At 37.2% G+C, this 23,589-nt stretch overlaps 1 protein-coding gene across 2 annotated transcripts; it reads left to right on the forward strand.

Moving 5' to 3' along the window:
* The first annotated feature begins 2,891 nt into the window (after positions 1 to 2,891).
* mettl1 (methyltransferase like 1) lies at positions 2,892 to 13,991 on the forward strand. Of its 2 annotated transcripts, XM_040116546.1 has the most exons (6): positions 2,895 to 3,167; positions 3,825 to 3,952; positions 4,051 to 4,235; positions 8,699 to 8,812; positions 10,966 to 11,067; positions 13,238 to 13,991. In XM_040116546.1, exons 1-6 carry the CDS (start codon positions 3,088 to 3,090, stop codon positions 13,352 to 13,354), a joined length of 726 nt encoding a protein of 241 aa, XP_039972480.1. In that variant the 5' UTR covers positions 2,895 to 3,087; the 3' UTR covers positions 13,355 to 13,991. The 2 variants fall into 2 exon arrangements, with proteins under 2 accessions (XP_039972481.1, XP_039972480.1); XM_040116547.1 differs by lacking the exon at positions 8,699 to 8,812 and having other exon boundaries at positions 2,892 to 3,167.
* The last annotated feature ends 9,598 nt before the right edge of the window (positions 13,992 to 23,589 follow it).

Below are 23,589 nucleotides of genomic sequence, written 5' to 3' on the forward strand. Positions count from 1 at the left end.
GGCTGGGTTATATACAGACAAATGTGCTCCACTGTTTCAGGAGATAAAAGCGTTGATTGGGATTTAATACAAAAAAATCCTGATCGACCACATAAACACTGCCGTTTGTTGCAGATTCTCCCCCTAGCTCAAAGTGGACAATGAGAAATATGCCTGAGGTCTGAGCAAAGGGAGGACTTTACAGTTTTATCTGAGACTTTAAAGACAAAGACTGGGAAAACAAATAAGAAAAAAACTAATTCTGAAAAAAAGAAAAAGCTTTGATTCTTAAAGCTATGAATTATTGTTACCACCATGACCAATGTTACACAGTCCCATTGAACTGTTTTTTTTTTTTCTTCGCTTTTGTTTGATTTGGGTTTAACTTGAACTATAATAGAGAATTTGACGGTGAAAATGATTGTGCTCCTTCTCATGTAACCACCACAACAATGGCCCCAGCCCCCTTATTTTATTCCACGTATTCCTGAGGGGCTGCCACGATCTGGTAGATTTGATCTGTTATCAATTGTAGCTGCACTGATGCATCAGACATTAAATTCCCCAATAAAATTCTTACACATGACACAACTGCTTCAAATATACCCTCAAATTACATTTCGTGTTTTGTAATAAAAACTTTGTTGATCTCAAAGGAGAACTTTGTGTTTTGTTTTGTCTGATTTTTAGGAAAAAACATGAATCCTGCAGAATGTGTCTTGAAAACAAATGTGACACTCTTGATACAGTATATGCAGATTGGATTTCCTGTTAAATAAATCTCACAATGTAAGTAAAAGACATAATGGAAATTAATTGGCCTCTCTCAGATATTTGTTAACAATTTCCAATCACATGTTACACAAACTTCATTTATATTTCCTCAAAACATCACATGATTCCCTATGAGTACATGTCCCAATTTGGGTGCTCCAATGCTGATACCAATATTCTTACAGTCTTGCATTAAAAATGAAATCTTTACCCTCGGGCTAACCTTACTCATTTCATTTTAATATAAGCATGATGCATGATGCCTATGTTCAGTATTACTAAGGATTAAGGATAAAGGTACTGGTCTCAGCTAAACCTAGCATAAACATGTGACTTACATCTGTTTCAGCATTGTTACATAAGTAAGGTAATAGGAGAAAAAGAATTCTTTTTTGAAAGATGATGCAGAAAAAAGTCGAGATTTAATGCAACATCCAGTCAGATCATTGAAGGCAAAATCAGATATCCTGGGTTTAAATATACCAAAGACCTTTGTGAAATGTCACTCCTTTCGCTCTCTCTCTCTTTACTGTCAACAACCAAATAAAGCCATATTTCAAAATTTGAAAGTCAGAGTCATATTTCCTCTCATGCTGTTAGTCTACAGTGCATTTCCAAAACTGTATCACAAAAAGTCTCATAACTATAACTGAGGCATAAAGTCTTCTGCACATCTATGGACATAAACAAGTCTCTGACAAAGTAATACACCAGGAGGTAACTGCAATGTGTCCCTGTGTTCTTGACGGAGTAAAATGAGAAGGATATTAGAGATGACTGACACGACACCCAGAGGGAACTGCAGCATTTCCATTCAACAGACAACTGAATGAAAATAATCCCTGGCTGTGTGGCAGTTTGGACACTAAAAATTGTGAGGTGATGTTTAAGCCTGCATAGCACAGAACAAACTTGACTGTACCTTCGAGGCTGTGCTGTTAAAGTATACATGATCCACTGGGGAAACGTAATTATATAACATTTTCAGGACATGAGCAGATTGAGTGGCTTCAGAAAGTATTTAGAGCCTGTCGCTTTTTTTTTTTTGCTATATTCCCTGAACTCTGTATTATTGATGGTTAACGTACTCCCGTCACTCTGGGCTGTACAATTTCAACTGGAAAAATTTTCTTTTATCAACAGCAACATTGTGAAACACACACAACTTTTCTTTCTTAGGGTTCACAGTCTATTACACTCATAATTGTCCCCAGTACAACAAAAGCACCAGGAACGATTAACTTAAATGTTACTCATCAACAGTATTACCATCAACACTTATATTAATTGCAAGTAATTGCAGATAATACTATAAACTAATAGAACATAATAAACTAATTATATAAATACCACTGTGTATTTAGCCTGATAACATAGCAGTTGTTTTCATTATGTTATTGTATGTTGTACTTTGTATGTAATTTCTCCACTGGGCCTATACATTTATCTGATGGCTATAGTTTTACTCAGCAGATTCAGATTTTACACATTTTAACAAATTTTTGTAAAAATGTTATAAAATCTGCAATAACAATAACAAGTAAGCAATTAAACTATTAAACAAAATTAAGGTTTATTTTTCAAACTTTTCTCTTAATGTATTTACTACTACCACTCAAATGTTAAAATCTGAGGATGGAAAATTACTATTGAACTCATCGCATCATACCCGGTAAATATGGCTTCGTCTTTTTGCATCTGTGATAACAATCCAATAGATAATATGACATAGGACGGAAGCATTTGAACCCACACAAAATTTAAGTAGCCTACTTTTTTGAAACTTAAAATACATTTTATGATACTTTTGCATTAGTAAAAATTTAAATGTGGGACTACACTTTAAATGGTGTAAATCTACATTGTGGTATCGCTCCATTTACTGATGGATCTGCATACACGACCATCCACCACTACACAATAAATTAACAGAACGGACACTATCATCTAGGCGTTATGTGCCCCTTACCCTGATTATGATTGGCTTACCTTGATATTCTTATCCTAACCCGAACCAATCCTCATTCTTCAGACCCGAACCTAACCAACCCAACCAACGAAAGCAAACGAGTACCAGCCAATCAGAGGCAGGGTAGGGGCGGGTCTTTTCCCACCTTTGGCGGGAAAAAATATCGCGTCATCTAGTGTGTGAAATAAACAATCCTGGCAACCCCGAGAAGTCGCTTAGTGATGACGAAAAAACGCCGCGACTTACAAACGCTGGTAAACTAGGCTCAAACGTGACTCTGTGGGACTACTGCTTCCTGAGTTTGTTTACAATTTACGTGACAGACTGAATATTGTCGGGAGTAGAGTCTGCAATTAAAATCCAACATGAGTTCGTCAATGCCCCAGAAGCGTTACTACAGACAGCGAGCCCATTCAAACCCGATGGCTTACCACACGTTTGACTAGTGAGTGATGTCCATGTGTCTGACTTCAATGCTTACACTACACTGCTCGTTTTACTTTCTGTCAGTACCTGTTAACGTGAAACTCCCAGCTGTGCATTTATAAATGTAGAACAACATGTAAGAACACATATTTGCTCATTTGTTACCCCCTAGTGGCAGCAAGCTATGCAGAAAGTTTCGGTTTTAGTAGCCTGGGATTTGACTTATTTGTCCTACATTTCTGACTTCACCCTGTTAAAACACAACAGCAGCATCTTAAAATTCATCAGCACCATCTCTTTCAAAAAAAACAATATCATTTTTACTCTGGATAATCTATAGAAAACACTGTCAACAGGTTTCATGAGGACAGTTTCTCCAGAAGAACATATTTTCATTGAGAACCGTATTCTGTAAGTGCTATGCGAAGGCAACTGGACTTGCTTGAAATTCTCGTTGCTCATCTCACCAGAGGATATTTAGCTGGAACTTCCCACTAGTCAGTTAGAACTGAAAAAGCCTTTCGGATGATAGGCGAAATGTCTTCATGAACTTCAAGCAAGTCCAGTTGCCTTCGCATTGCACTTACAGAATACCATGACCTGGATGACTGAGAATCTTCACAGACATTGAGAACCATACCCTGCAACTTACCGTTTTCTACTATTTCCCCCTCAGTCCTGTGTGTCCGGAGGAAATGGACTGGTCCACGCTGTATCCAGACTTCTTCACTAGAAATCCGTCTGAGAAAGAGACCCCACGAGTGGAGTTTGCAGATATTGGATGTGGATACGGGGGGCTGTTAGGTAGATATGTTAATGATCTGACTGTTTACAGTTTGCACATTGTCCGCTTCGTTCATGTCTCTGTTTTTATCTCTCATGCACCTTTTACTTTCTCTTAGTGGAGTTATCTCCACTTTTCCCAGACAAGCTCATCCTGGGTCTGGAGATCCGGGTCAAAGTGTCAGATTATGTTCAGGATCGTATCCAATCATTGCGTGCCTCTGAACCTGGAAGCTACCAGAACATCGCCTGCATTCGCAGTAATGCGATGAAGTACCTCCCCAACTTCTTCTGTAAGGGTCAGGTAGGTCTGTGTCAGTGTGTTTGCTGCTCAAAGAAAAGATGGGAATGTTTCTTGATCCTGCTTGGAAGCTGGGACAGGGGATGCATAATGCACTTACCAATGAGCACTCCCTTTGGGAATATAAGATCTTAAAATCACAAATTAATACAGTTTATTTAAAACTTTCATGAGAGGTTGCAGTCTGACAAATGCAGCCAGACACTGCTCTTTTTCAAATGAATTGACCCAGTCTAGAAGCGTTATGAGCTCAACTGTATATGTATGCAGTTTGACCTAATACATTGAATAAGAGCCTTCATTTTGCATTGTTATTAGAAATGATTAAATATTAGGTTAAAAAGTATTCCAGTCAATTTCACAATTTTATTGCTAAGTAATATAACAATACCCTGAAAGTCACGCTTTTTGAGAAAAGTCACTTCAAGTTCAGTCATTTCTAGCCATAATAATGACCAAAAAAAAACACTCCAGGAAATTCTAAAAGTACTTTTTTTTTGCACTGAAGGACATGTTTTACATTTTGTTTTGGAACAAATGTAAAATTTCAAACTCATTTGACATTTTGATCAAAATGTTGTAATATTTCCCCTTTGAATTTCATCATACACTGCCATCATCTGGCTAATGTTATTTCTGATGCCCTCCCTTCTCTTCCCCCACTTTTAATTGATTTGTTTCATCCAGATACATGCAAATATCAAACATACAGCCCTGGTCAAAATTATTGGCACCCCTGAATTTCAAATACATTGTTCAGAATATCTTCAGAAATAGATGCAAATGAACCAATTTTATATAACCAGAATATTTGAATAAAACGTTACTGAACAAAAGCAACTTAAAAAAAAAAAACTTGCATAATAGTGAAATAATAAGACTACACCAAATGTACGCTTGACACAATTATTGGCATCCTTTTGATTCATTTAAGTTAGTTCCCCATACAAAAATAAAAAACAAATAAAACTCACCTGCACTTAATTTTCAGTGTTCACATAACCTGAATAAACCAATAAATGAGTGTTTTGAAAAGGGACACTGGATATAAAGGGGCTGATTGTTTTCCACTGTCCTTTTCACAATGGCGAAGACAAGAGAGCTATCTGAAAGCAGTAGAAATGCTATTATCGAAAAACATAACAATTCCAAAGGCTACAAGTCAATTGCCAAATATCTTGAAATCCCTGTTTCAACAGTTTGTAATATTATCAAGTTTCACGGTCATAAATGTGTTAAGACGCTTCTAGGACGTTGTGCTAAAAAGAAACTCAGTGAGAGAGGTCTGTGAAGGTTGATGCGGATTGTGGGGAAAAACACCGTGCAAGACATCTAAAGAGCTTCAGGCTGACCTGGAGCAATTTGGAGTGGTGGTTTCGGCCCGTACCATACACCACACACTAAACCAAGTAGGGCTCCATGGGCAGAGGCCAAGAAGGGCACCACTATTGAAAGAAAGGCACAAAAAAGCAAAACTAATGTTTGCAAAAACTTTTTCATAGATAAGCCCCAGTCTTTCTGGGATAATGTTCTATGAAACCAAAGTAGAGCTCTTTGGGGATGCAGTGCATCAGTTTCAATATAGGTAACAAAATGAAGCCCATAAGGAAAAGAACATGCTACCTGCAGTAAAACATGATGGAGGTTCTATCATGCTGTGGGGCAGCTTTGCTGCCTCTGTACTGGAGGCGCTGAATGTATCAAAGGAATGGTAAAACCAGAAGATTACCAAGGCATTTTAGAGCAAAATGTATTACCCAGTGTCAGGAAACTAGGTTTGAGGTGAAGGTCTTGGATCTTTCAGCAGAACAACAACCCAAAGCACACATCCAGCAACACAAAATAATGATTGAAAAGGAAAAGATGGACTGTTTTAAACTCGCCAGCAATGAGTACTGACCTAAATCCCATCGAAAACCTTTGGAGACAGCTGAAATTTTCCATTGCAAAAATCTCTTAAACTCTTAAACTTAAGAGCTTGAACACATAGCAATGGAAGAGTGGCAGAAAACTACCAGCAGACAGGCGCGAGAAGCTTCGAGATGGCTACAAGAAAAGTTTAGAGGCTGTCACTGTTGCCAAAGGTTCTGCAACCAAATATCAGTGAAGGGTGCTAATTGCGTCTGGGATACATTTTGTGGTTGCATTATTACACTATTATGCTAGTTTTGTCTTTAATTTCTTTTGTTCACTAAGCTTGGACATTTTATTAAAATATTCTGGTTATGCAAATTGTGTTAATCCACACCTCCCAGCCAATCACAATCAAGGATTCTTGGTGGCCATTATATAAACATTAATACAGACCAGCATGCAACTCTACAGCTGACTTTCTGCTATTCATCAGTAGGACTATAGGGATACTGGTAACAGTGTAAATATATATAGTAAGTTACTGATGTCATTAGTTGTTGAGCTCTATGCCCATTGCTAGTCTGGTCTGATACACGATGCATACTGCTTCGTGTAGGTGCCGGACAACCTCTCTGAACAGAACGCGATTTCTCTGTCAAAGGTGTTATAGATATAGTGGATCACGTCAACCACCAGCACTAAACGGATGACCTAAGATGCATCTATACCCAGCCACTACACACATCATGTTATTGTAACATGATGTGTGTGTAAACTCTGGGAAATCCAAAGACATTACCGTGAAAAGTTTTAAATTAAATTACCTTTGAAAGCTTTTGAACTGCTAACATTTTAAATATGTGATTTTTTTTTTTTTCGGTCCTGAAAGCACCACAAACCAAATGCCTTTCACCTCTATTCATTTGAACAGAGGCAGAAATCTCGGTGGTAGCTATCTGAAAACATGGATAAATATAACCAAAACTATATCTACTTTGCTAGATACTTTTTTTTTGTAAAATGGGTGTACCAAACCTTTAAGTGCCGACTATATATATAGAAATAACCACAGAATGTGATGGTATTGCGTACAAATATTGTAGACCCCCATGAATAAGGCATCCTATACAAAAGGCCTGCAGTTCTTTAATAGCTCATCCAGTATGGCCTGTAGTAAATTCAAATTCAAGTTGGCAGTCCGTCCTGGCACTCCCAAGGGAATAAGAATACACAAGACAAACGTTTCTGACAAAAAATAATTACTTTCCTCATGTTTAACATATGGACTGAATTAATTTATACAGACTGCTCAATAAATCCAGGATTTGACAACAATGGGGTCATTGACTGACAAGGCAAGGCATCGCATCAGCTGAGTATGGAGCAGTGCAAGACACCATTTATCCGTTCCAATTAGCTGCGGTAATCTGTGACTCCAGGACTTGTTGAAACTCGCATTAGATTACATAGTGGGCTTAGTGTACCAGGGTTAATTTAGGTACACTGGATAAAAAACTTCACCTCAAATGCCCTGAGTATAAACTAAGAAACGATCACAGGAGAGAAATTTATGTAACATTGACAGGTTTATGGAATACAAGTTATATAGGTTTTTCATATAAAAACACAGAAGTTGATTTTTTTTTTTTTTTTAAATATGCTATTTCAGGGCCACTTTAAATCATATGGCTGCTATTTGTACAGCTTGAGTTGAGGCTTCTTGCCAAGCAGAGATTTGAAGTGTTTGAGAGGAAATCTGTATGGTTTGGACTGAGAACTTTGGATTGAATTCGCATTAAGGTGCTTTATTTTGCAGACTGTGTCACTCCTTTCATTACCTTCATTAACCACATCTCTTAACTTGTATTAATTTACCATAGATGAACATGTTTTCCGGTTGCAGCTTTAGTATTACTTGTCTTCCTCACTCGTTAGATCAAAACGGGCTTCTTGTTGCCAGATTTTTTCAAAGCGGAGGAAGAAAAGACAACCACCCAAACCAGTGCTCAAAATCTATCCTAAATCCTTCTCATAAGCATGATTTGACTTAAGTGCTGAAACAGCATATTCTGAAGACCTGACATACTTCTCTTTTTTTTTCTCCTCCTTAGTATGTTTAGTAACCCAAAAATAATTCAAGGTGTTAAGATTTTTCCATCTTCCATCAGCACTGAAGCAGCCCCTGAGGCTGCAGCAGTCCCCAGTGATTATCCCCACATATTTCTGTCTATACCTGACACTATTTATTTTAACTAATAAAAGGTTACTGGAATGGTTTGTAATGTATCAGCCAGACTAATATCAATGGAGCCTGCATTTGTACACTTGTCAAAGACAGAGAAATGGGGAACTTTATGGAAAAAAATTCAAGGAGGGAAATTCCAGTTTTGCAATCCATGGTGCCTAACAGCCAACCACAAAATATTATGGGGCCCACATTTAAGTGATGACATTCATACATTTTAGAACCATAGTATCAAAGAAGATAAAAATACAAAGTTTAGTTTTGATCTTATGTCTGAGACTGACACTAATTAATGACATGGGTTTAAAACATTTTTTTAAACTTTGTACTTACTTTAGTGTTCCTTTTTTCCCCCTCTTTCTTTCAGCTCAGTAAAATGTTCTTCCTCTTCCCCGACCCTCACTTTAAGAAGACCAAGCACAAATGGAGGATCATTAGTCCCACATTGTTGGCAGAGTATGCCTACACACTGAGAGTCGGGGTATGTACATGCGTAAGACCTGTTGCAGCTAGTGCCAAAAAAATTAGTTGATCAACAAAATTTCAACTGGCAGTTTTGATAATTGTTTATGTAATTTATTAAGCAAAAAATTCATACATTCAATGGTTTCAGCCTCTGAAATATGAGGATTTGTGGTACAGTATATCGCTGCAAACTGAATACCTTTGGGTCTGGGACTATTAGTGGACAAAACAAGCAATTTCAAGATGTCCCCTCAAGCTCTGAGAAAGTAAATAATTATTCGATTAAAAGCAATCAATAAATTAATTAACAGGTATATTAATAGTGAAAATACTTGTTAGTTACAGCCAAGGTCACGCATAGGACTTCTGCCTCTCTTTGCGGTATTTTTCCACAACATTTCTGTTCTGAATCATTTTTTTTAAATTGAAGATGAACAGTAGAAAACTCTGTGAATTCAAATTTGAGTATAGATAGTACATTATAGTCTTTTAAAGGTGTCCGGTAAGCTGAAATACACACAATAGACACATTTTCCCACTTACCTCTAGAGGTATCTCTCCATTACCTTTATTTTTATTATAATTATTATTATTTTCAACAAACCCCATTTTAAAAAAAAACAAAAAAAACGTAAGTTCTGAATACTTTCCAACTATCTTACCCTTATTCCTACCCCATTCTTTCCTATTAAATCTTTAAAAATTAGTCACAAATATATATTTTCATTTTTAAAAAAGGGTAAAAAAGAGTAATTTACTAAAACACTTGGGCACTGTAGTTTGTAGTAAACATTACTCAGACAGCAGTAAATAGTGCATTCGCTGGGGACTATTTTAAGCTGTGGACTAATACACATTTGATGCACTAGTTAGTGTTAATGGCAGGAGGACTCAAAATTAACTACAGTGCCCATGTCAATCAGTGTAACAGTGTGGCTAAGGGATGTGTTTAATAGTGTTTGGACAAAAATTGAGCTCTATTGCACATAGGAATAAGATATCCCAGATTTTGGCTACACATACAATACCTGTTAGTGAGATCAGGATTTTTAATGGGGTTTATTCACAATAAAAAAACAGCATCAGCAAGCTTATGCTTTAAGATTCTGTAGTTTCAGTTATGTAATCAGGGTTTACCTGCAGCTGAGACTTTTGCCACCACCTCAACACAATGAAAAAGAATTGGATTTCATTCATAGACTTAATAGCACGGAAAGATCTTAAAACCAACTAATAGTTGTGCAACGAATTGCTACTCTTGTCATCATTTTATCAGTTGATTGCAGTGTGTAGAAATGCATGAATTCACTGAATTAAAATTGAGCAACCGGTGTGGTCTGCAGCTGGTTGACGTCTGTAGACAGCCTGCTCCCGCCTGCCAGAGCTGTCAGGGGAGCAGCGGGACATTTGAATAGGGTGCGAGCGCTGATGGAAGTTGTGGGAAACAATGGAAGGCTTGTGTCTAAATTTGGCTTTATTGTTTTTCCTCTGTTGTTTGTCTCCGTGCATGTGCGTGTGTGTGTGTATAAGCTCTACTAGGGCCTTCAGCATGCAGCCATAACTGTGCTGGTTTGTGGGGAAGCAGTCGAGAAAATGCTCAGTGATAGAAGCAGTTTCATATCAAAATTAACCTGAGTCTATTGTTTGTAAGTGACTTATCTTTTTAAATCTAAACTGTTCTCAGACTACATTTGAAACAGTAAATGGGTGTGATTAACAATCAGACAACACACAGACACATACACTCATCCTGGCTTCTCTTGAAAAAAAAACCATACGTGCCTACATGCACTGGTGTGGAAATCTGTGCCATTGCTAATTTTTCTAAGAAATCTCTGTTCTAGTAATGTTATCTGTCCAGCCTCCAAAGTAAACTACAGTGACACAGGTGATTAACCTCTGTGTTGTCTGTAGGTTATTTTTATCTTTTTAGCATGGACCATTGCTCTCCAGAGGTGATGAAACGACTTGACTCTGAGGCTGAAATGTTTGAAAATGTTGAAAAGATTAAAAAGAAAAAATAAATGGAGGAAGAAAAGTTTGTATTTAGTTTTGTTTATCAATGTTATGAGTTTATAGATCCATGTTTAGCCACCAGTGATGCTTTGTTAACTTATTTTTTCCCAGAACTGTGTTAATAACCTCCCTGTGTTGGTCTGGTCATGTCAGGGTTTGGTGTACACCATCACCGATGTGGAGGAAGTCCACCTCTGGATGGTGAAGCACTTCTCTGAACATCCACTGTTCACACATGTCCCTGATGAAGAACTGGTACGTTAACATGGAGCTTTTCATCTCCTGTGTTTTCCAGATCATGACAACAACATTTGTTGTTGTACTGGTTATTGGAGGAAAAGAGGTCAAATTCATGATCTGAAATTCTATGAGGGAGTAGTCTGAGATTTTGGGAAGTATGCTTCTCACCTTCTTAATCAGATGAAAAAAATTAATACTACTCTCATGTCTCTACGCTTAATATGTAGCTACAGTCACCAGCTAGTTAGTGTAGCTTATGCTTATTGTAAATTTGGCAGTTCAGAATGACTATCATTGTGGGCATCAGAGCAGATTGCATGGAATTAAAGACATGAAATGTCAGTCCTCTGAACAAAGGTTTATTTCCTCCAAATCGCAAAGGAATTGCATTTATGAAGATAAAGGGAACTTAGCACAATAGGTCAAATTAGTTTCACATGTCCATCTCCAAAGAAATAAGGATAAATAAAGTTCCCGGTTAAACTAACATGAGATAAGAGCTAAAGAATAAGATAAACTCCTCTCACCAGAACTGCCGCCCTATGGAAAGGTGAGAGAACGAGTGAAAAGGAGTGCAGTCTTTAAATAAGGAGGGATCTGGTGAATTTAATCAGGTTGTAATAAGGATGAAAACGAGCCAATTAGTGGTGGGGAAAGGAGAGTAAAAGAAGTGAGGTAAAGGAAGTGGACAAATGAAAGAAAACAGGGATGATTACTACACAATGTCGGCAGAATGGGAAGAACGGACAAACGTCCTGTTATTCCGAATTAGAAATTCTCTCACATTATTCCAAGATGGGCAGCCCCATTGCTAGCCTTGAAGTCACACCAGCTAAATAGCCTGAATTATGTACTTTGTTATGTTGCATATTTGTGGCAGTACAATGAAAAATTAAAGCAAATACCCAAAAACAGTGCATAGCTCCTTTTTTTTTTTTTTTTTAATGGAAAGATTCGATATTTTCGGAATTACACTTATTCGCTTTCTTGCATTAGATGAGAGGATCGACACCACTCACATGTCTGTACGCTAAGTATGAAGCTACAGCCAGCAGCTGGCTAACTCGGCTTAGCATAAAGACCGGAAAGGGGGGAACAGGTAGCTTGGCTCTGTTCTGAGGTAACAAAACCTGCCTACCATAACCTCTGAAGATCACTAATTAGGGGACTATATCTTGTTTGTTTCATCCACACAAAGACCAGTGTAAAAACAATAGTTTACTGTTTTACAGGGGGCTATGCACTGGAATATTTGTTGGCTCAGACCAGTAACTTCTAGAGCCTGCTAAGGTTACGTTGCAACTGGTCTGGCTAGAAGTGGTATCAGACTTCTCATGTAACACTTAGCAAGAAAGCTGAGCAACATATATCCTAAAATCTCTTAAATTTTCCTTTAAATTAGCTGAATCACTTATTTGTTAATATTTGGTTTCTCTTTTCTCTAGTTCCTTTGCCGAAGGGGATATCAAAGCTGTCAGAAATTCACAATATCTCCAAAATTATGATTTTGAAGCTGAAGTGAACGGTTTTCCCCCTCGACTATCTGAACAATGTGAAGTGAACGCAGCATTATCTTACAGACTGGAGAAAGGGGCTAGCCCATCTCTGTCCAAAGTTAGACCATAAAACCACAACTCGTTTTTACATTTCTGTTTGTATAGATGAAACTAACAAAATACAACGTGCTCATTAGTAAGCTTTAGAGGTATTGGTAAGCAGGCTAGCCATTTCTCCCTGTTTATAGTCTTTAAACTAAGCTAAGTTAAGCTAAGCTAATCATCTTTTAGGGCTAGCTACGTAATTAACATAAATACAAGAGAGATTGGTATCAATCTTCTCATCTAGCTCTTGGCAAGAAAGCGAACAAGTACTATCTATACTCAGAGTGTCAAGCTATTGTATTAAAAGTTTAGTAATGTTTTCAAAAATAAAAGAATTAGAGAGTGAAGGGCGTGTTAGGTTACTTCCAAGTCATAGTCAGTATAAGACAAAATAAGTTTGGTTCAGTCACTTTTTTTAACTGTTAATATACTTTCACTACAACAATAAATCATATACTAGTTGTTTTTTTACATTAATTTGAATAAACTCTGCCATGCATTTAAGTTTAATAGATTTTATGTTTCCCTGTATCTCTTAATGTAAATGTGTCAATAAGCTTTAAGAAACAATCTTCTCTTGGTAGGTTGGGGACGTCATCATAAATCGTTTGGGTACATGTACAGAAGAAGGAAAGAAAGTGCAGAGAAATGGAGGGAAGAATTTCCTTGCAGTTTTCCGGAGGATTGAAGACTCAAACTAAGACCAAACAGTTTGGACATGCAGGAAACTGGAATAATGGTCTTATTTAGTCATTCAGACATGAACTGTATGGAGGATACTACTCTGTCGTAATGGAACAGTGATGTTCTTTTGTTTTTTTTTCTCTCTGAAATTAATGAACAAACATTTACATCATTTTCTGGCAGATTTGTTTTACATATTTAATTTTTCAGCTCACAAAACAGCACAAGGGAAGTAAATCATAGAAGGTTCTCTATTCAGACTAGACTTGCAAAATTTTTCTGTGGAGCTTCTTTCAGTAAAATTGTTTTACTGTTCATTTACAATGATTGTAAATTAAATGAAACAACTATATGTTTTATTCTTCCTAGAAAAAAAAACCCGATCAGTTGTTCTTAACTTGCCTATGCCTAGATTTGAAGAGTTTAGATTTCATGGAGCAAAATTATCCAGCTATCTTTTCTAATCCTGCTTCATGAAACAGTCTTGACACGAAATATTGCCAACAATCTACATGTTGCTTGTTTGCTTGGGGTCCTTGTCTAGTTTAAAAATAAATAAATATGCTGCAGCACTTCCTGTATGAATTATAATGCAGTGCAGTGTTAAATTTTAAAGGAAGAACTGTGACACAATCATGTTTTTTTTTACGTAGATGATAGAGAACCTGTTTGGTCATGAAATTTTTTTTAATTGCAGCTTTTATGTTTAAAGACACATGTAGAGTACTTAATTTTCCTGTCTATTGTAGTTCCAATTTAATTCACTTCTTTAAAACCACATATTGACCACAACTGATGTTGCTACAACATGGCACATACCCTAAAAGACCCATTATATTATCTGTGTGGTATTATCTACTAGACATGTCTGGTAAGGATCTTTTTGAAGTTCAAATCAAAAGAGTTTGCAACAGAAACAGTGGCTTTCTGTGCTCATTTTATGATTTGAGCTGTATGGCAGCTGTATTACAGATTTTGTCTTTCAGGAGTTTAGAAGTGGGACAGTGCAGGTTAGGCCCTTTTGCTGCTGCAGGGGGTGGTGATTATAACAGGACAGCACATGCCTTGATGATAGAAACCCAGACACTGCAAGATTTTAGATGATCAGCAGCAGTGCATCATGGCAGGCTCCATGGAAGAGGACCCACTCCTTAATGTATAGATGAAGGGCTCATTCTAAGCTAAGGAAAACACAACTGTTCTCAGTTTCAGTTGATTATACCCAAATGAAAACATAATTATGAATATTCCATTTCTGCCAATAGATCCCCTAAATCCTGTTCACTTTTCTTTTAAAGATCATTTTGCTGGCATTATTCCACCATGTTTGACAGTAAAATGTCTTTTCTGATTTTCCAAATCATAATACAGTGTACCAAATCACCATTCATGCATTTTGCATTTAGCCCTTTTTAGTCAATTTCTGCTGCACAATTCCTTAGTGTTACAAAGATAAGGATTGCCTTGCGTATTGAGAGAAGAATTATCCTAAAACAGCATCCGTGAATATGCAGTGGGAAGATCGTATGTTTAATTCTCCCATTTCTTAATAGCCTTAGTTATACAATACAATATGTACTTATTTCCTGTGAGCATAAGGCCCAAGTCCATCTGTGAACACATGATGAACATGCATGCAAAATAAACTCATACAACAGTATTTGCTCAGACCCATTTGTCATTTGTTATTGGAAGCCAAAACGAATTGTTCAATTAACATTTTTACCATAAGCAAATGGAGTTGATTGTGTCCTGTACAGCATTAATCATTAAAAAAGAAATGGTCTGACTGACAGAAAATAAGGCTTAAATATATGCTTTATGGCAACAATGTTATACCAAAGCTTTCCCAAAACCATCACACACATATTACTGTTTTTAACATCACCTGTGTTATATGTTTTATTTTCCCAGATGTATTGTTATCATTACTATACCAGAAGTTCCAAGTAAGTTTTGATAAGTTTTTGTCTGACTGCTTTTCTCAAGGTCAAGAATGAACCTCAAGTCTACATATGCATTTTTAAACACGGAGTATTTACAGAATTTTTTATGGTGTGAGACCATTAACCACTATAGTCCATGAAATCTTGTGATGTCAAGGAGCCGCTTTTCTGTTATGACTTATTGTTGCCATGTGACAACAAAGCCTTTTGAGTCAGTGTAAGTATATTGTGTAACATTTTAGTACCATCAGGTCATCAGACAATAGTTTAATTAAATGAACTGCAGGGGAATTACAGAAAGAGAAATTTAATGACTGTCATTTGGCAACACCAGTAAAGCAATGTGGATGTTGACTTTGCTTCATACCCAAAGAATTTGTTGCATCTGGACGTCAGATTGTTATTGAGGTCGAAGGTTAATCCCCTTCTGAATGTGTATACAGAGGCAGCTGTCCACTGCTGTTAACACATAATCAAAATACTCCCTAACCATTTTTCTCTTTAAGTTATAATCAGTTTTAAGGATGTGTTTAAACTGCACTCACTGATTTCTTTGTCACCTCTCTTCTCCATTAGTTTCGGTCCTGTAAAATAAATGCAAATGATATGGCGTTCAGCTGCTCTCATTCCTGTCACAACGCACGGCTAAAGCAATAAACTGTAGTTTTAGATTTTGACAAATACACTTACTTACTTTCTTGCCATGAACCAGACTATCTTTTCTGTACAGTAAATATGAAGCTACAGCAGTTGGTTATCTTATCTTAGCTTAGTTTAGCTTAGCTTATCTTAGTTTAGCTTAGTTTAGCTTAGCTTATCTTAGTTTATTTTATCCCTGCAAACAGGGAGAAACAGGTGGGTAGTTCAGCAACTAGGAAACAAAATCTGCCTGCCAGCAGCCCGTAGTTGTATGGTGCAGTTATGTGCCGGACAATTTCTTAGCCAGGAGCAGGAACTTCCTAAAGTTCCTGGCCAAGAACCAGTCTGGCACATAACTGCACAATAAAACAACAACTCCTTGTTGTTAAACTACGGTTTTTGTACGCATTAAACAAACAAGATGTAAAACATTTATTCGTGAGTTTTACAGGTGCTGGTAGATGGAGTTTGTGATCTGCACAGGGCCAGGGTAGCTGTTTCCCCGTTTTCGGTCTTAAGCTTTATACTTAATATACTAGTATAAAAAACATATCAGTGTTCTCATATAACTCTCAGCTAATTCTGATTCCTCAGTTTTCATCCTCCCATACTTGTACAAAGCCTTCGATACTGTTAACCACCAGACTTCAACTCATGCCGACAACAGGATTTCTGGACGTGTACACTCATCGTTTGCATCGTAATTGTCCAACTGAACTCTTTATTTATCATGAAGAAGGTCTGTGAACTGTCTTCACTGAAGTTCCTGATGGTTTCTGATGGTGCTCGTCCTCTCTACATTCATAATCACATCACACAACATTTCCTACTTTTTGCCAAGTCACTGACACCTAACTCTACCTTTTCTTTTCCTCCCTGATACTGAGATGGATGTGTTTATCTCTGCTGCCTAGTTGAGGTCTCAAGCTGGATGTCTGCCCTAAACCTCAAGCTCAGTCTAAACCGGACTGAGCTGTTGTACTTCCCCAGAAAATCCTGACTCATTTCCCTCCCATTGCATTAAAAACTCTGGTGAGATTCTACACAACCACATCAGAGCGACTCTGCCACCCTAGGCTTGAATTGAGTATCCTTCCACTCTTGGGATTATCAGATCTGAACTAATGAGAAACCTGTGCTGACCTGAGGTTCCAACGAACTTTTTTTCAGGCCCTTCAACTCAACAAAGAAATACTGTTCGCTTTGTATTCATCTTCTCCTAATTGTTCTATGTTTCAGCCCATACTGCGTGTGTCTATTCATACCCGAGGAGAGAAAGTTATAACCGAGCTTCACACTACAGCCTGTGACACTTTCCTGCTACAACTTTGTCTTTTCCCTACCTAAAATCATGTATTCAACCTGCTGGCTCCCCTCGGGCTGGAATGACTTTTCTACTTCAGTCACTGCTGAATAGTCACACTCTATCATTCTGTCTTTTGTTGCAAACTCATCTCTTCAAGAAACATTCACATCACCTATTTTACCCTGATCACATCTCAGTTTTCTCCTGTACTTTTTATGCTGACCTCTGTAAAAATAAATAAATAAATAATAATAATGATAACAATAATAATAACATATTTTATCTTTTCTTCTATTCACTTTGCACTGGATTTTTAATAGGTAAATTTAAGGTTACAGAAATCATTTGCAACATCCAGCATCAGGGCTAAAACTGACTATGCATTAATTCGACACTGGAAAAAAGCATGTGTTCTAAAGAGGAAATATCAGAAAGTAGATATGATTAATATGAGGTTTATCAGTGGAAAGGGAAGCCAATGACACTTCAGGCACTGAAATGGTTATACCCTGGTATTGACTGCTTTGTCCGCTTTTATTTCAAAACAAACTTTTTGGGGGGATAAAATCTATCACCTTTATGCAAGAAAGTCAGAAGGCACAGGTATGTCTTTTATTCAGGCTTCCAGCTGTACAGTCTGGTACCGGTTCCCCTTACATTTCTGTTGAAACCTTTTCGTCACAAAGGTTGCACCAACTATTGAAGCAATACAGGTCTCTTTATTGCAAGTCCATTTTGTACCATATGTACATGACAAATTGTAGGAAATGTGACCTGTTCAAACTATTCAAAGTAAACTTTGCTGCTGATGGACGCCAGTAATTAATTAGGAGCAGCTGCAGCCTGTTTACAACTGTTTACACCTGCGGACATCAGGACTGCTTCATTATTTAAGGCAGCCTGCATCAGTTGACCAAACTATGAAACAGTGCCAAATGGTCATCAGTCATGCCTCGACGGCTGCATGCTGGCTATATGTTAGGCTGAATCTGTACTTTGTCCTTTTTATAATAGATAAAAGTGAGTTTGTAGCTCCATTTGTCTTGAGAGCAACTTAGTCCTTTGATGTCTCTTTCATTTGACAGTTTAAACAATTCTTCCATTTTGTTTTGGCATAAGCTTGATGCCCATCAGTTTGACCATCTGTTCAACGCTTTGGTCCAGGGCGAAATCTCTCTAAAACTTATGACCACATTTCAATGAAAATTCTCTCTGGATATTCACAATTTAATTTACAGCTTGTCATGAATTTTATTAGCATATGCTTGCTCCCCTTTGGATGAATGAATCCTTCATTTTGGACATGCTACATGATTTTCTCTTGCATCACTCTCAGGACAAATAACTTTGCACACAAGTTATTGTTTTGTTTTAATTGACCCCCTGAATTTTCTTGTTGAGTCCTGACAACAAATTTTACATTTTAATTGCCATTACTGTTTGATAATACAAATAGCAAAATTAATAATGTGTTGTTTCTTCCATGTGATATTTTCTCATATTTTGATGTATAAGAAACAATTACAGCCTCTATGGGCTGCTACCTAATTCAAAATAAATAATTAAAAAAAGTAAATAATTATTTAGAGGATAGAGACTGCTATGTAAAAAATGCTGCAAACAAGTTTAAGGGAAAAAAAAACAAATATTGATTTCTCCATGATGTTTTTAATCTCACTGTAGCTCACAATGGTTGAGGTTGAGATAGTTAAATACCTGCTGTCAAACATACCAAGTACAACAAAAAGGACATGAAACCCTTTCAAAATCTAGGTAGGTACTGTACATATAATATTGAATACCCTAAAGTATTCAGTTCATCTTTGGTTTTGGTGTAAACATCTTTCTACATGGCATGTACATTATCTACTCGTATTTTAAATACTGCTGATCAAATATACAGATATACTGCTCCTGTTACTAATGCTATGTAAGAGTTAAAACCCCAGAGTAAAAACAAGCTTCAGAGAAAAGTAAATCCAGAGCTACTTTAAGTGGGAAGAATAATTAAGAAAACCCAGTATAGACGAAGAATGTAATCTGGGTTTAATAACAGCATTAAGGTCAACTAGTTCTATATGTTCTGGCAGGATTACATCGGCAAAATGTAAACAAAACATGCAATCACAGTATAATTGTACAATACTTCTGACTAAAGAGAATGTGAGGGACAGCAGCTTATCTCAAAACCATTTTTCTCATGTACAGCCCATCCATCTAATGTGATTTGATTTTATGGCTATATAAAAAAAAACACTACAAAAGGCTTATTCACACTCGATCACTTGTTGGTTTTCTGTACAGAGCTCTTGATGTCTGTCTCTTGGGGAACATGACCAGGCGTTTATTATAGATTTGAGTGAAAAATCATCGTAGAGAATTTTGTGTGTAATCACTCATTATAGGTGTGCACATACAGCCCAGGAACAAAAGTAAATTGGAAACAGACAACTTTACTTTTATTCTTACTCCTTTTCTTTTCCCAGGTAGAGTTTCCATAGTTCCTCCGGTTGTTCCACCGTTTGCCATTTCCACTACCTGCTGAAAGCTTCCGATAGCTACCGGGGAAAACAAAAGCGCTATCCTCTTGCTGTTTTGGTTGCACAATGGCAAATGCACTTCCGTTGTGCCGTAAATTGAGCCTTCATTTTCCTTGGAGATTCCGTACCCGGTGGCAGACAGAATTGCATATTGAAAATGAACCTTATAGGGAATCGATCTAAACGCTGATTATAGTCATAACATTGTGCAATCAACATTTAATTCATAATGATGAGTTAAAGCAAAAAAACTTGTCTATAGGCACTTTAAGTCCATTATGTAACACATATATGCTTTCACTGTGGTGGACTTACAGAGCACAACTTAACTCAACTCACTAAAAAAATAAAAATTAGGATTTTATAAAATATAATAGAATATAAAATCACAACACATATTTTTGTGGAGGAGCAAAATAAACAGCCAAAGAGGAATACAAATTCTGGTGATGCTGATGTTTAATATATTTACATTAGTAAGCTGTCCACCAGCCTGAGTCAGTTGTAACACAAACACCTCAGGTTGCGAGTGAGAATGGATGAAAGCTTGTTACCAAGTGATTAGAGAGGCTGGAATAGTTAAAAGTAAGTTAAACAAAGCAGTTACCTATAGTTAGCTAAAGGTAATGTTGAAATAGTTAGCATCAGCTAAAAGTTATAAATATACAGCTGAAATAGTTAGCTAAAGGTAAAGGATAAACAGCTTTGAAATTGTTAGCTAAAAGTAATGCATAAACTGTTGAAAGAGTTACCTAAAAGTAATGGACAAAAGAGCTGAAATCGGTAGCTAAAAGTAATGGCTACATTACGTTCAGCTTCTCCAAGTGGCAGTAGTATGAATGCAAACTTGGCCAAAGCAACTTTAACATTACCATTAAATTGTATGAAAAAATATTGTAGCAATATCAATTTTTAATGTAATTAATATTGTTAAATAATCTCCAGTTTATGACCTATTCAAAACAGCATTTTGAAACATCACGGTTGGTGCCAGTGAAGGGGTATTTATCTGATAGATCTGTGGGGGTCAGACAAAAATGATTGGGGACCATGACTGAATGCATATAGGCGACCATGTAATAAACATGGCCATTCAAACACCATGTAGAAATCATAAACACACCATCCTCAGTAGCCTGCTGAGTGAATGAAAACAGTTAACACAACTGCTAGACACATACTCATTCATGTGCACTTCTGGGCACATATACATACATATGCACATCTGTGTGTGTGTGTGTGTGTGTGTGTGTGTGTGTGTGTGTGTGTGTGTGTGTGTGAGAGAGAGAGAGAGAGAGAGAGAGAGTGTATTTACTATATTTGTGGGGTCCAAAAACCTGGTGCACACTGGTGGGGTCCAACAGCTTTGTAGTAATGCTGGACCCCACAAGTTTAAATGGCTGTTTGAGGGTTAAGTCTTGGTTTTAGGGTTCATTTTAGAACTAGGCTTTGGTTAGGGCTTGGGTTAGGCTGTCCACAATGAATGGAAGTCAATGCAATGTCCTAACAAGGATAGCTCTGCAAATGTGTGTGTGTGTGTGTGTGTGTGTGTGTGTGTGTGCGTGCGTGCGTGCGTGCGTGCGTGCGTGCGTGCGTGTGTGTGTGTGTGTGAAGACACTGTTCTGATACCACCCAGACAGGCAGACTGCAGCCATGAACTTTAACACACTAGTCTGGGAGTATAGCATTCTCCCTTCTGGGCACTGGGCCAATACAGTACAGGGAAATACCTCTCAGGCTATCCCCACCACGCTCTATAGTATGATCTACAACTGGGCCGCATCAGTTCACATGGCCCGACAGCACAAAGAAGCCATTCTTTCACAGGATTTCTTATTATGTTTTTCATAATCAATAATCCCCCATTTCTCAGGAAGGGACATGTTGATTAAAGTGTCCCTTTTTTGAGAGAATTGAATTTGTGTCAGCTTCTTGTGTGGTCTTCACTCACTAGCCTGCTCAACAGGAAAATGAAGATGAGCATCTGAGCCTCTTTGCCAGAGTAAAATGTGAGGATATGTACATCTTTCCTAGAAAAGCTAGGAAAAAGCAAGATGTGTAAAGGGCATTTTGACATATTTTTAATTTTTATTGCAGACATGCATGCAGCCTGATGTCAAAAAAATCCAAATTTCTTATCTGTTGTCCTAAAAAAATCTTGGGTTTGATTTGTTTGCAGTGTATTGTGTAATACCAACTTTTAAACAAGGTGACCTTGTTTAAAAGTTGTTTATGTGTTCATGTAAATTTCAGAGGTCACTGTTTATCTTTCTGTCTTGAAGATAACTAAGCATCTTCCACTAAGGAAGTCTCGTGTACATGTCTTGTGTATAGACTGAAAGGGTGGGTTTGATCTTTGCTCTATGCTGCACTTTCATCCTCATAACCAAGCATCACAGATTGTTTTGTGGTTTCTAAAACAGGAGTCTAATTCACATGTTCAGCTCAAGTACTGTAAATAGTGAGGTCAAATATTTCGGGATTGCTGCAGAGCTTAAAAATGGTCTTCCAGTGTCACCCTTTTTCCCATGTCCCTCAACTTTAGTGTACATGATCACCATTGTGCAGCTTAGTCTAACTTTGTTATGTCAAAGTCCTTCTGCTGCCATTTTTCTTGTTCATGTTTTTGTTATGTATGCAGCTTTCTTGCATCTGCAAGACTGCAAAAACGACATCTTTGCATTAAAGTAAATTTCTTGAAATGAGTTATTTTTCCTGTCTATACCTATTCAATGCAGCCAATTGCAGATATATCTTGACACCAGGAGAACTATCTAAATTGCTCCAAAACCAGCCTGGAAGGACCAAATAACTAGGGGTGTTCAATTTTTCTGACAAAATTTAGTTTAGCCCCCAGCCAAGTAAATCAAGCACACTTTACTTGACCATTCATAACTAGATCGTACAACACTAAGTAGCTGCTAAAAATCAAAATCTCATGTATCATGTCAGAAGTGACCCTTTAATCTGGCAGCAGACTGGCTGGACATGTGATGTTGCACTGGGAAGAACTTCTGTGGAATAAATTTCTCTGAATCACCGAAACAGTCATGAACATGAACAGGCATGAACAGACAGCTGTGCATTCATAACTGAATCTGAACACCACAGGGCAACAGGCCTGTAACGCTGCAGTAAATCTACAGGATAATCCCACATAAATAATATGCTGATCTGCTGTTATTCTGCACACCATCATAAGTAAACAGAAAAAAAGCTGATATTCAATTTTTTGAACTACCTTTACTAGGTTGCTGGGCTCCTTTTCAGGTGCCAACCCATATTTCTTTCTCCTTCAGGCTGCACAGATTTATAGGCACACCTATGAGATTGTAGCATTTGGCTGGCATATTGGCCATAAGGTATGATTTAAAATGGTTATGGAATGGTATTGGGGTTATAGGGAGTTTAAGGATGATTATTAATTGTATATTTCAGAGGATTTACACAAAATCATCACAGAAAAAGTACGGTATAAAACCCAATAGGAATGTTTTTAGTCATTGTATATGCTTCTTGGCACTAAACAACCAGTCAAATATACCTTATTTTCAAGTGATTGCAGCGATACTTCTTTATTATTGTAAGTTAATTCTGTAAAGTATCCTGGTATCATTATTGCTTCCAAGCCATTTATATGCCATTATTTGAAAAGTAAGCCAAAGTCTGGGCATTCTTTATAACTCCAAGCACTGTTTTTCTTTTAATGTCAGGGAAAAACTTTTCACCCATTTATTGCTACCTATTTTAGATTATGCTGATATTGTGTATCATAAAACTGCTAAGTCCCATCTTTTTCACATTTAAATATTATTTACAAT

Source organism: Xiphias gladius, chromosome 21 (assembly GCF_016859285.1).
Source record: "Xiphias gladius isolate SHS-SW01 ecotype Sanya breed wild chromosome 21, ASM1685928v1, whole genome shotgun sequence".
Classification (NCBI taxonomy): Eukaryota; Metazoa; Chordata; class Actinopteri; order Istiophoriformes; family Xiphiidae; genus Xiphias; species Xiphias gladius.